Raw genomic sequence first — 12,366 nt, 5'->3', positions numbered from 1 at the left:
TCGCCAAATCGGCATCGTCTGAATTTAGGAGTAGTAATTAATTACGTAACTTATTATAAAGGCTCATTTTTGTCTTTTAACATATTGCGATTTTTTAATTTTAGTCCAAAACATTATCTTTTGAATTATTCGGTCCCTCACAAATAAAAACAGGTCACATTTGGTCCATTTTGGACGGTTCCGTCAAAAATTTGACGGTCAACGAATTTTAATTACATTTTGACCGGATTAAGTTAATAAATATATTTTTATTAATGTCTAATATCTAATTAAGTTAATTATATTCTTCCCTTCTCTTCTTCATCTTCTTTCATCTCTATAAATCATCAATTCAATCACCCGCGCCACAAAATCGTTCAATAATGGCAGATGCCGTCATGATCACTAAGAAGCTCGGCTTCGACGAGACTGAGCTGCGCCACGGTTTGCCCGGCACCGAAGACAAGAAGCGAGGGTTTGACAAAACCGTCGATTTGAAGCTCAATCTCGATGTTCCTTCCGATCAAACTGATTTTCAGGGGAACAATGTCAACAAGACGGATTCTCCTAAGCCTCCTACTAGTACGCCCCTCTCTCTCTCCAGTTTTAGGAGAGATTTTCGAGTTTTTTGGAGAAATTTTGCTGAGATTTAACTCGTACGATTTTGAATTAGGGATTTGAGTTGAGATTGGTAATGAATGAAGTTGTAAACGAAATTGGGATGATTAATTCAAGGCATAGGTGGTGGGGTGGTCTCCGGTGCGGTCGTACCGGAAAAATGTGATGTCGGTTCAGAAGAGGAGCAAGGCGGAGGAGAGTGGCGGCAGCGCCTTGGTGAAGGTGAGCATGAATGGCGCGCCGTACCTGAGGAAAGTAGACTTGAAGATGTACAAGACTTACCAAGAGCTCTCTGATGCATTGGGCAGAATGTTCAGTTCGTTTACTATTGGTAATTTATTTGTACAAAGAAAAGTACTTATTTGAGATGAAAATTTGAAGTGATAGAAGTGAAAATTGAAAGAGGTAAATGTGAGACACAAGGAATGTTGGACTTCATGAATGAGGGGATCTGCGGACACGCTTCGCCGGAGGCGTAAATGAAGATGTCGTCGCGAAGGAGGAATCAGAGTGGCTTTTGAATTTGGAAATGGAGCGCGAAATGGAATCTCGGAGAGTCAGGGGGAGAGTGGAAATTATATCCGACGAGGGTTTGATTAAGGTGCTGACCAAGCTTTTGATGGCGGCTTTGGAAGATTTAAGCGGCAATTTGGTCACGACAGAGAGGAAATCTTCGGCAGAGGATTGCAGCGACGACCGGAGTCGTTTCTTCATTGATGTTTCTCTGTGATTTTCCAGTCTGCTTGCGTTTCTTATTGCTGCACCGTTGCTTTAATTAAGGTTGAGTTGGTCACTTTGTTTAGGACCAAATAGGAATACATTATTGTGTTAAAATTGTTAATCAAGTCAAAAATAAGTTAATTGGCGATGACCGTCAAATTTTTTACAGAACCGTCCAAAATGGACCAAATGTGACCCGTTTTTATTTGTGAGGGACCGAATAATTCAAAAGATAATGTTTTGAACCAAAATCAAAAAATCGCAATATATTAAGGACCAAAACGGGTCTTTAGTCCAAAAAATTAGTGGGGAAGAAACCACTTATGTTACAAAAATTTCATATTTTAGGATCAATTATATTTATGCTAGGTTACCAACAATCAATCCTCGAGTTTACTTTTAAATTACTACTATTAGTTCTCTTCATTTTTTAATTTTCCTGTTTCAGTTTTATTTATAATAATTACTTATGATAAGATTATGATTACATTCAATTAGTTTATAACAAAAATAGTATTGACCCGAATGGTGGATTAATTCCTATGTATGAAGCAGGCACACAACCCTCAATTTAATTTCTCTCCAAAGGAAAAAAGGGGTGGAAATGGATAAATAGGTCAAAATAATGTTCTCTTTCTGAACATACCATTTTTACCTTCCATACCAAAAAGGGGGATGAAAAAGAAAAAGGAAAACAACAGGCCATTTTCTTAACCAAGCAATATACTCTAAAATCTGAAATTCAAATATTAAATTCAGAATCAATTAGGTTTCATCAAGTATGTTTAAGCATATAATAACTATTAATAGAAAGAAAGAGAAGCAGGTACCTTATGTGAAGATTTGCAGAGGCAGATCACAAGTCTTCAGCAAAAACCTATTCTGGTGAAGATGTAGTAGCCTGAATCTTTGGGATCTTGGTGAGGAAAAGGAAAGCACATTGTATATAGTATACAAACATTTTCCCATATTCCCCACAAAGAACCAAAGACCAGACATTCCAGGAGGAAACAAAAACCATGTTTCCAACCTAGAAAGAGAAACTCGGAGAGTAGAAAAATAATAGACGAACCAGAGTTTTATTGATTAACTAGCAGCAGCAACCACATTACGAAGATTATGAAATTACCAAAGTCATTTCAAAACCTCAGAAAAATAAATTGTCTCAATGTGTACTTTCAGGAGAATGATGTATCCGACTCAAATTGACTGACCCAGTCATCATAGCCTCAGATGCCTCTGAGAACATATCAGAATTAAGCAATGGATCAGACTTAGTAGAATCTACCAACTTAACTTCCTCATTGTTACTACCAGATTCTGCAGCCAAATCTTTCGTTTCTGGTGATGGTAGTGGAGCACTCGAGCCTTCAACATCTTCAGCAGCTAAAGGCATCCCCACATCATGCTCCTCCGGCCCTGGATCAAGCACTGAATTCACCTCCAAGTTGATATGCTCTGAGGTGGAAACAGGGTCGTCCATCTTTTCACTTATATCGCCACCAGGTATGTTGGTTTCTGCATGGCCTCCATCATTGTCCATACCATTTTTGGGATCATCCTCAATATCAAGGATTGGAAGAGCATCCTCCACACCTTGCATGTCATCAGCTGGAGGCAGTTTCTCAGTTTTCTCATCTACCTCGTTCATATTCTCCTGATTGGAATTTCGAACAGGACCACTCAAAGTCTTCTCGGCATCTTCAGCCTGATAATGTTCTTTCTGCCTCTTGTACAGGGACATAGATTTCTGCAGTTGCAAAGAAAGAGAGAAAACAAGCACAAATCAGGGAATGCCTACCTAGAAAACTGTCACTCAGCATTGTCAACCAAGCATCATACTTGTAAGCGATGGCAGTTTAAGAAAAATCTAAAAGTTAGGTGGAAAAGTGCAATCAAATAAGACGATCAGAGACGGAAGAAATGTGAGCTACAACTAAGCATTACAGCATTCAGGAACTAACTGCCTTTGCAACCGGAATCACTGCAAGTAATTTGCTTCTAACTCAAACACTCACCAATAGTTAGATACCTTCTGGCTATCCCAGAATACTAAACCAGCTAGAAACAAATTTGGAGACTAATAGTTTCACAAACGGATGATTGTTATCAACTAGTTAAGATAAATCTGCATAACTTAAAAGTTAATGCCAACAGAAGCATCTATATAACATCACTCACCAATAACACAAGCAACTAGTATAGCATTTTATAGTAACAAGTGGGCCGTGAAATATGTGGCCTTTATGTACTACACAGCAAAAGAAGTGCACAACAGTTTTAATCAGCATAAGCAGTATCAAATGACATAGTGGAGCCATTGATATATTGCCAGCAATTTTACTCATCAAAGAACTGCATAAGAAAAAGTATGCAACAATGTACCTGGAAAACGGAATCATCATTAGATCCCAATAGTACATAATTCAAATGTTTGTGAGATACCACCGCGGCTTCCGAATCCTATCACGCAAAAAGGAAAATATTATTCAGACTACATTCCAATTATATCTATAATAGGAAAATGAAGCACATAATCAATGTAACCTTTACCTCAATATAAAAAATTTTAGAATCACCTACATCAGAAGATACACTCTTGTCATTACCAATCACGTGTTCGCACTTTTCAAGTAAATCAGGGTCGGATAGATCTGCAGAAATATCAAGTTTGGAAAGGTAAACATGAATTCGATGAGCATCATCCTTTCTCGACATTTTATCAACATCGCCAGTATCCTCCAGACTACCCTCAGTTTCATTCTTTTTGGAGCTCCTTAATTGCTGCCTAATATCTGTGCTATCTGCCTGCTGATCAACTTGATTTTGCTCATTTATAGCTGTCGGAGTAGACCGACTCCCCAAAGCGTCATCTCCACTTCGAAAGGAGTTATTCTCTTTCTCAGTAGGTGGGACCTCCATGCTTCCAGTTCTATTCGGCCCCTTCCAAAAGTCTCCACTGGCATCCCATCCTCTAGTACCAGATAAGTTCCTGGAATGATCCCAATCTGATCTTCCATAAATGTGAGACTCATCCCCAAACACAGCATTACTAGCATCCCAAGCATGTAATGGATGGCAGGAATCATCCACCTGATTGCGCCATCCCATTGGACGCCCAGGACCAGAAAACCTATCGGCTTCAGACATGTGGTAAGCACCAGGATGGTTTAACTCTATCGAAGGCCTGACTCCAAACATTGGTGGAGCAGGAAATGGCTGCATAACTGAATGAAATCCAACAGGAGGCGGAGCATGTGGGAATGGCAAGAAACCATTTGCCACAGGAGAAGGCCAGCTTGGAACACCTCTCCAAGGACTTCCTTGCATTCTGCCCAGGTTACCCATGTTGGGATCACCAGCCCTCCTATGACGGATGCTGGACTTACCTCTACCATCATCATCACCTGAGCCTGGCCCCATAGGGCTATCTACACCTATTCTGAAGAGGGAAGGTGGCGGCATTGCCTTCGAACCGCTGGAGAAATGGCCAGTTCTTGTGAAAGGCGAAGCAATAGATAAATTATCTGTATCCCCTTGTAAAAATTCCTCTACGGGAAGTACATCCATGGCATCTCGAGTTCCCCTTACATCTTTACCAGTGTACTCCTTCCAATCTCGAGAACCACCACTTCTCTGTGTTGATTCTTCAATATCATTACTCCGTCTAACATCAGGCCTACTGAACTGTCTCCTGTCACCACTCGATGATGGAGATTTATCCACTAGATGCAAGGGTGAAGAACGAATATCAGACTTGAGACGCCTTTCAGCAGAAATCTCTCCGGAAGGGCCATCATCTCTTTGACCAAGCTTCTCAACCGACCGAGATGAAGAAGTTTTCTCAGATCCTCCAACAGCACTAGTATATTCTCGTGCTGAAGGTCTAATTCTCTCTTCATAACTATAATCCCTATACTTGGAGTCATCTTGCTTCAGGTTTCTGAAAATTTAATAGACATGTAAATGCATGCTCCCAGAGGAAGCTGTTCATAGATGATGTTATATTAACGTTTTAAGGAAATTAACATAATACAAATCTATGGAACAGAAAGAAAGTAAAATGTCTGACAACCATCTCAAAAGGAAAGCAAAAATACCGATATGGAAGCTAAATTCAAGAAAAATTTAAGATGTGTAAAACAAATTAAGCAAGGCACTGTAGTAGGCAAACAAAGTACTGAGCTCTGGTCATACAAATCCTGATTAGTATCTACAGAATTATCCCACCCAAAGAAGAAAAGAGAAGAAATGTAACTAAATGAAACAAGAATTGAGAGTCGTTTCCTCTCTTTAACCTTCACTACTGCCTTAGCGTTCAATTTCTACATATTTAGAAGAAATACTCTAAATTTAAGAGCAATAAAAATCAAGTCTCCATCAGCATCATGTAACAGAATTGTATATAGAATTGAGGTACCAGGATGATCTAAAAACTCCACATGCATGTTCTCACATTCAAGATATTATTTAATATATATTACACACAAAATTTAGTCAATCTCATGATAATATACTGCTTTCTCATGCTTCCTCATCTAAGAAAATGACAATTCTTTTTTAGTCATTGCTACATATTACAAGGAATAGATTTTTCCCTTGATAACAATTTCTCAATTGAAATCCAATCTCCCCACCCCTGCTCAATAAAATTCACCCCAACCCTTAGGAAGGTCACCCAACTCAAAATTTAATTATAAAACATAAATGCAAGTATACAAGTACCTTTGGTGATCCCTAGGTGTATGAGAATTCGAAGGGGGTGAACTCCGCCGTCTACCATGGCTAGAAGTAAGTTCCAAATCAGCATTTCTGGGAGTGGACCTAACTCTATCAGTAGCCAAATCCATTTTTGCACTGCTTGTACTCTTCCTATCAGCATCAGATCTTTGATCCTTTGTGCCTCGAGATTTCATATCACTGTAGTCCTCCTTTTCATTAGTTCTTCTCCTGCCTTGATCATCTCGGTACCTGACTGCTCGATCATCATGTATTGGACTATCATCATGTGCACTTGATTTTCTTGCATAATGATCCATAGCAGAGCTATCATCCCTAGAACGCTTATGGTCAGATTTATCACCAGAGCGGTCTCTTGATGTCCGTTCATCCCTATACTTACTCTCTCTAGTTCTCCTATCTCTATCATATCCATCCTCTTGCTTGCCATCCTTATGGCGGGTGTCTCTTTCAGGGTCTTCTCGATATTTTTCTTCCTTGTGCCTATTATCTTTATCAACATCATCCCTATAAATATTTTCCCGGCGCCTTTCATCTCTATCACCATCTTCATTATACCTCTCATCCTCACGCCTACTATCCTTATCATCATCTTCATGATAATGATCATCCTTACGCCGGTGGTCTCTATCACCATCCTCATAATACTTATCATCTCGGCGGCCATCTCTACCAGAGCCTTCATGATTCTTTTCATCCTTCCGCCTACTGTCTCGTTCCCCATCCTCACGATGCTTTGCATCCTTGCGTCTATTGTCCCTATCATTGTCTTCGCGATGTCTCTCATCTCTATGCCTAGCATCCTTCTCACCATCATCTCGATACTTATCATCCTGATATTTATAGTCCTTATCAGCTTCTTCACGGTACTTATCATCCCTTCGCTTGTCATCCTTGTATCCATCTTCCTGATACTTATCGGTATAAACTTCGTCCTTGTGCTTGTCGTCTCTAAATTTTGCATCCTTGGCACGATCACCTTTTGATGATGATCGTCTCTCACCACCTTCTTTGGAATCGTCATAATATTTCTCTCTTTCACTAGAACCTTCTCTTTTCCTACGTATTCTTTTCTCGGTGTCCTTCTCCAAGTCAGGACTGCGCAACTCGTCTAGTAACAAACGCCCTGCAGAAATATTTGCAAATGAAATTAGGTGTGCCATCGAAAAGAAAAAAGTAGCAAAAAGAGATGACAATCAATATACACATCTCCTCTGAAATTTTTTAAATCAAATTTCAAGAATGGACTTCTAATCATTTGTGTAGCAACATTTAATGGAATCAAATAAAATTAGCAAGTCTGAGCATCATTACTTTATCAGAATAAGTATAATCTAACACAATAACATATATGATGGTTAAAAGGTAGGAAGCAAAGAAGACTTAGGCTTGCAATACACAAAGTCGTGACAAGAATACTCCTAGCTATGAAGTCTGAACAAAGAGTGACCATAGCAACATCCAGAATTAATCAATACTGTGGAGGAAGACCACAACCAAGTGACAGATCACAATCAAATAAATATGATCTAACATAAGCATCTAACGTGCATAAAACAAAAAGGTTCTTTATTAGAATCTAGACATTCTTCATACATATTTCAATTTTCAACTCAATCATATCAACCAAAAATTGGAGACAAATAAGAAAAATACAAAGGTTGAGAGCCTTGTTCCTAAGTAACACTCACTTTACCAGCTGTAAACAAAACCGAATCATCCAAAAATCAAAACAAAAAGTTTAATGTCATAAAGCAGTGGGTCAATAACAATGAGAAAGTTAACGCTTTCAAAAAAGAGCATATTGAGAGAGAATAATCAATTAAGGAGAAACATAATAAAAATGATGTGGAAGCTTAGCAAGTTCAAAGATATCCAATCCTCGAGATTATTGGTTGCATAAGAGAAACCCACTGGCAGCACATCAACAAAGATAAATCGTCAGTGTCTACGATATACCATTAACAAAGTTACTTACCAGTATTTTCTCGAGCACGTTTGCACTGTCTCTCCTCAATAAAATTACCTGGCACTGACTTTTTCCCGACATCCAATTCCACTATTTTCACCTCAGCATCACCACTCTTGCTCTCCTGACCGCCATTTTTGTCCTTGTCCGACCTGCGGTCCTTGTCCTTCAACCCTTCTTTACGCACAGAAGAATCCCTCTCAGATTTCCGCTTTGACTCCCCTTTGCTCTTACTCTCCTCTCTGTCCACCAGTGCAGATGCCAAACTGTCATCTTTTCTCTCACCAGCATTTCCACTCTCATAGCGTTTACTCTTACTCTTTGAATCAACTCTCAAGCTCTCACCTTTACCGCTGTTTTCCTTCCCTTTGCCATCAACTTTCAAGTTCTCACCTTTATGATTATCCTTCTCCACATTCCTGTCACCATCCCCTCTCTCATCTCCACCCCCATTCCAACGATCTCCACCAATAGTGGCATCAGTTTTCTCCTTCCGCCGTTTGGTTGAAACGTACTCCTCCAAGGCATCGCCATTCCCGTGACTGCTCAGATCTTTACTGTCCTTGCCTTCCCGCACCTGGGATGAAACCTTTCTCTTTTCACCAGATGCCGAATCCCGATGGGCCCGAACAGAATCATCTTTACTACTCTTCTCTTTCATCTTCACTACATCCTCTTCGGAGTCTGAATAGTCCCTAGAGCTGTGTTTGCTCTGTTTGTGCGTTTTGTGCCTCGAACTCCTGGGCATATCTACAACTTGTTGAATACAAACCTAAAGATTCACGTAGCTCAAGCCCTGCTTTTGTTCCACACTTCAGCCGCCCAAATACAACTAAGCCACTGGAATTATCAATTCAACCAAACAATGGAGAAATACCAAATCAATGATATATCCTGGAGAGAAGAAGTGACAAAAAAAACTGCCCTTGCAGTTGAGAAACCCGAAACCCTAATTCAGAACTTTGCCCTAATTCAAACCCTCTCGTTCTAATCCGACTACAAAAACCTAACCGGAAAGTTCCTAAAACCCGACGCCGGGAAATCGATGGTTTGCAGTCCGAAGACTTTGACCCCTCTCAGATCGCTGGATTGCGGCAGAACAAAATTGGGGAATCAATCTTCGCATACAGCTCTGCTCGATTTATTTAATAGAATGCATTAGTATATTATTTTAAGAAATGAAATTGAAAAAATAAATTTTGCTGGGAATGAATAGAGAAAAATTGCAGAATAAATTGGAAATTTTTGGACACGCAGAGATCGGAGGCGATGTCTTGATGTTTTTGTTTTTAGCAGCGTAATTACAATTCGTTTTGGGGATAACTGCCTACTTGAAAAGACGCTATTGTCCTTAGGCAGGTCTATAATTTACGAGGTGCCACTCAATCTAATTTTAATTTATAGTATCCAGCCAATTTTATTAACAACATAATATCTAAATACAAGGCTATCCACGTATAAATTTATTTTGTATTATTTTAACTTTTTTCCATTTCATTTTTTTTCCTTATAGTATTTCCAACCATTACACTAAACTTAAACCCATTTTAGTGTAAGAGCATCCGCAATGGGGCAGACGATATGCCGCCCGATGCCTCGGGCGCGCCATCGTCCGCCCATTGTGAGTGCGCGGACGATGTCCGATGCATCGTCCGCGCCTTATAGATCGTCCGCGGACGATAGATCATCCGCCCATTGTGGGCGACGCGCACGATGCAATGCGTTTTTGTTTTTTTTTTTTTAAATTTTTGTCTATTTAAACCTCGTTTGTCATTCTATTTTTCATACGAATATTTCTCTCATCTCCCACATTCCATACAAATATTTCGATAATCTCTCACAAACAAAAATGAACCACGACGACGACTGGAGTACCTCGGAGGGCGTTAGTCGAACCTTGACGCGAGCCTTATTCGATGTCGTCAATGACGCAATGGCGGATTGCTTAGCCGAAATGCAGCGCGAGGAGGAGGAGGCGGCGGCGGCGGAGCAAATCCCCAAGCCCATTCGTCGTCGGACATTTGTCCGCCGCGAACACGTCGTAGCTCACGAACGTCTATTTGCAGACTATTTTGCCGAGCAACCACGGTGGGGCCCGACTGTTTTTCACCGCTGGTTTAGAATGCATCGTTATCTTTTTCTAAGCATTGTCCAGACGTTGGAGTCACGTGATGAATACTTCTAGTATCGGGAAGATGGCCTCGGTAGACCCAGACTTACGCCGTTACAGAAGTGCACGGTTGCACTCCGACAGTTCGCCTACGGCACCACGGCGGACATGTTCGACGAGTATCTTCACGTCGGGAGACAACTGGCCGCGAGTGTCTGAGGAGATTTTTTGTAGGGGAGTTGTGGAGGCTTACAGCGACACATATTTGCGAAAGCCGACTACTGTGGATTGTCAGGGCATGACGAATATGCACGAGACGGTGCACGGCTTTCCTGGGATGCTAGGGAGCATCGACTGTATGCACTGGGAGTGGAAGAATTGTCCGAGGGCGTGGAGAGGCCAATTTACTAGTGGATACAATGGCAGCCCCCCGACGATGATCCTCGAAGCCGTCGCTGACTATCGGGTCTAGATCTGGCATGCTTACTTCGGTGTAGCGGGGTCGAACAATGACATCAACGTCCTCAACTCACCCACCCTCTTCACCGAGCAATGCAATGGCAACGGCCCGGCCATCGAGTTCACTGCCAACAGGAGCCAATATCACATGGGGTACTACTTGGCTGATGACATATACCCAAGGTGACCAGTTTTTCTGAAGACGATCAGTTGCCCAATGGGTGAGAAGAGAGTTTTATTTGCGCAAAAGCAGGAGGTGGCGCAGAAGGATGTGGAGCGGGCATTTGGTGTGCTCCAATCACGGTGGGCAATAGTGAAACGGCTGGCGCGTCTCTGGTTCAAGGAAGTCATCGCCGATGTCATGTATGCGTGCATAATCTTGCACAACATGATAGTCGAACACGAATGTGGAAGCGTCACCGATTGGGCCGATGATGAAGGTGGATCTAGCTCCAGCACGGCGACCGCGCCCCACGCTCGAGGATTACCGACGGGCTTCAATGAGGTTCTGTCTAGACAGGGCTCAATGTGCAACCAACAAGACCATGCTCAGCTCATGAACGACATGGTTGAAGAAGTTTTGGCCCGTAACCGTCGTCGTTGAGAATGCGTATTTTTTTAATTCGTATTCTAATGTATTAATTTTAAATGAAATGAAGGTTTTTTTTTCCAATTTTTGTAGTTATTTAAATATTCAAATAAAGAAAATGCTTAGGGCGGCTTATAGAGCGCCCCACTGCAGGTGGAAGGGTAGGAGGATAAAATGTTGACGTGGCAGTGCATAGGGCGGGCTTTAGGGCGTCCCTTAGGGCGCCCCATTGCTAATGCTCTAAATATCACACTAAATATTGATTTTGCTCCAACCATTTACATTAAACTCAAACCCAAAAGAATATTCTTCATCCACTAACTTTTTATACTTTTCAATCATACCTATATATTTTTATCTAAATTACACACTAACTCATGACACTTTGTCAATATCTTAAATTAAATAAAATAAGTATAATATAAGATTTATTAATGACTCCATATAACTAAATATGAAATCTATTATTTATTACTAATATTTAACTATTTTTTTGTTATATTTGATAGCATATTTGATTTGAATAATATTAATGTATATATAGTATATTAATGTACGTATAGTATATTTGATAGCATATTTGTTTCTCTATATTTGATAATAATGTACGTATAGTACTATTTAATTAACTAATAAAATAATTGATTCCATAGATTTATATGTACTATAATTTATTAACCTATCTAATAAAATTTGATAAAGTAACGGCTCTTAGTAAAATAAAGTACTCCTACTATATTATTTTTTTTCCAATTATGTTGAATAATATAATACTAATATGGGCTAGTCCACTATTTAATAGCTAATCAAATATTAATAAGATTAGATTAGTATTTCACCCCTTCTTCTTCCCCACGCCGCTACATTCTCTCTGTAAGTTTTTCAATCTCTGTATTTTAATTTCTCTTCCTTCTCTTCTTCTATTTTGATAAATATGAATTGATTTGGGCTTGAATGCAATAACTCAAACTATGAAATGAAAAGTATTTTTAGTATACTTTTAGTACAAACCTAAAGATATGTATTTTTTCTTAAAAACTTATAATGAGATTGGTTTTGCAGTGCGGTTGGAGATGATCTTATGATACGGGTCTCTCGTCACCAGATCCATTGCCGCCCAGCCCAACCCCGAAGCATAGCCCAACTCAAATGGAGCTCGTCGATGAACTTGATTCGACTAAG

At 40.1% G+C, this 12,366-nt stretch overlaps 1 protein-coding gene across 1 annotated transcript; it reads right to left on the bottom strand.

The window, feature by feature from the left end:
• Positions 1-2,380: 2,380 nt before the first annotated feature.
• Positions 2,381-9,305, bottom strand: LOC121750227 (titin homolog). The gene is made up of 5 exons (XM_042144720.1): positions 8,036-9,305; positions 6,043-7,183; positions 3,871-5,260; positions 3,703-3,780; positions 2,381-3,067 (listed from the first exon to the last, which is right to left on the bottom strand). Exons 1-5 carry the CDS (start codon positions 8,772-8,774, stop codon positions 2,483-2,485), a joined length of 3,933 nt encoding a protein of 1,310 aa, XP_042000654.1. The 5' UTR covers positions 8,775-9,305; the 3' UTR covers positions 2,381-2,482.
• Positions 9,306-12,366: the final 3,061 nt, after the last annotated feature.

This window comes from Salvia splendens, chromosome 10, assembly GCF_004379255.2.
Source record: "Salvia splendens isolate huo1 chromosome 10, SspV2, whole genome shotgun sequence".
Lineage (NCBI taxonomy): Eukaryota > Viridiplantae > Streptophyta > Magnoliopsida > Lamiales > Lamiaceae > Salvia > Salvia splendens.
Note: the sequence above shows the minus strand (reverse complement) of the source record. Positions and strands in the feature narration are given on the sequence as shown.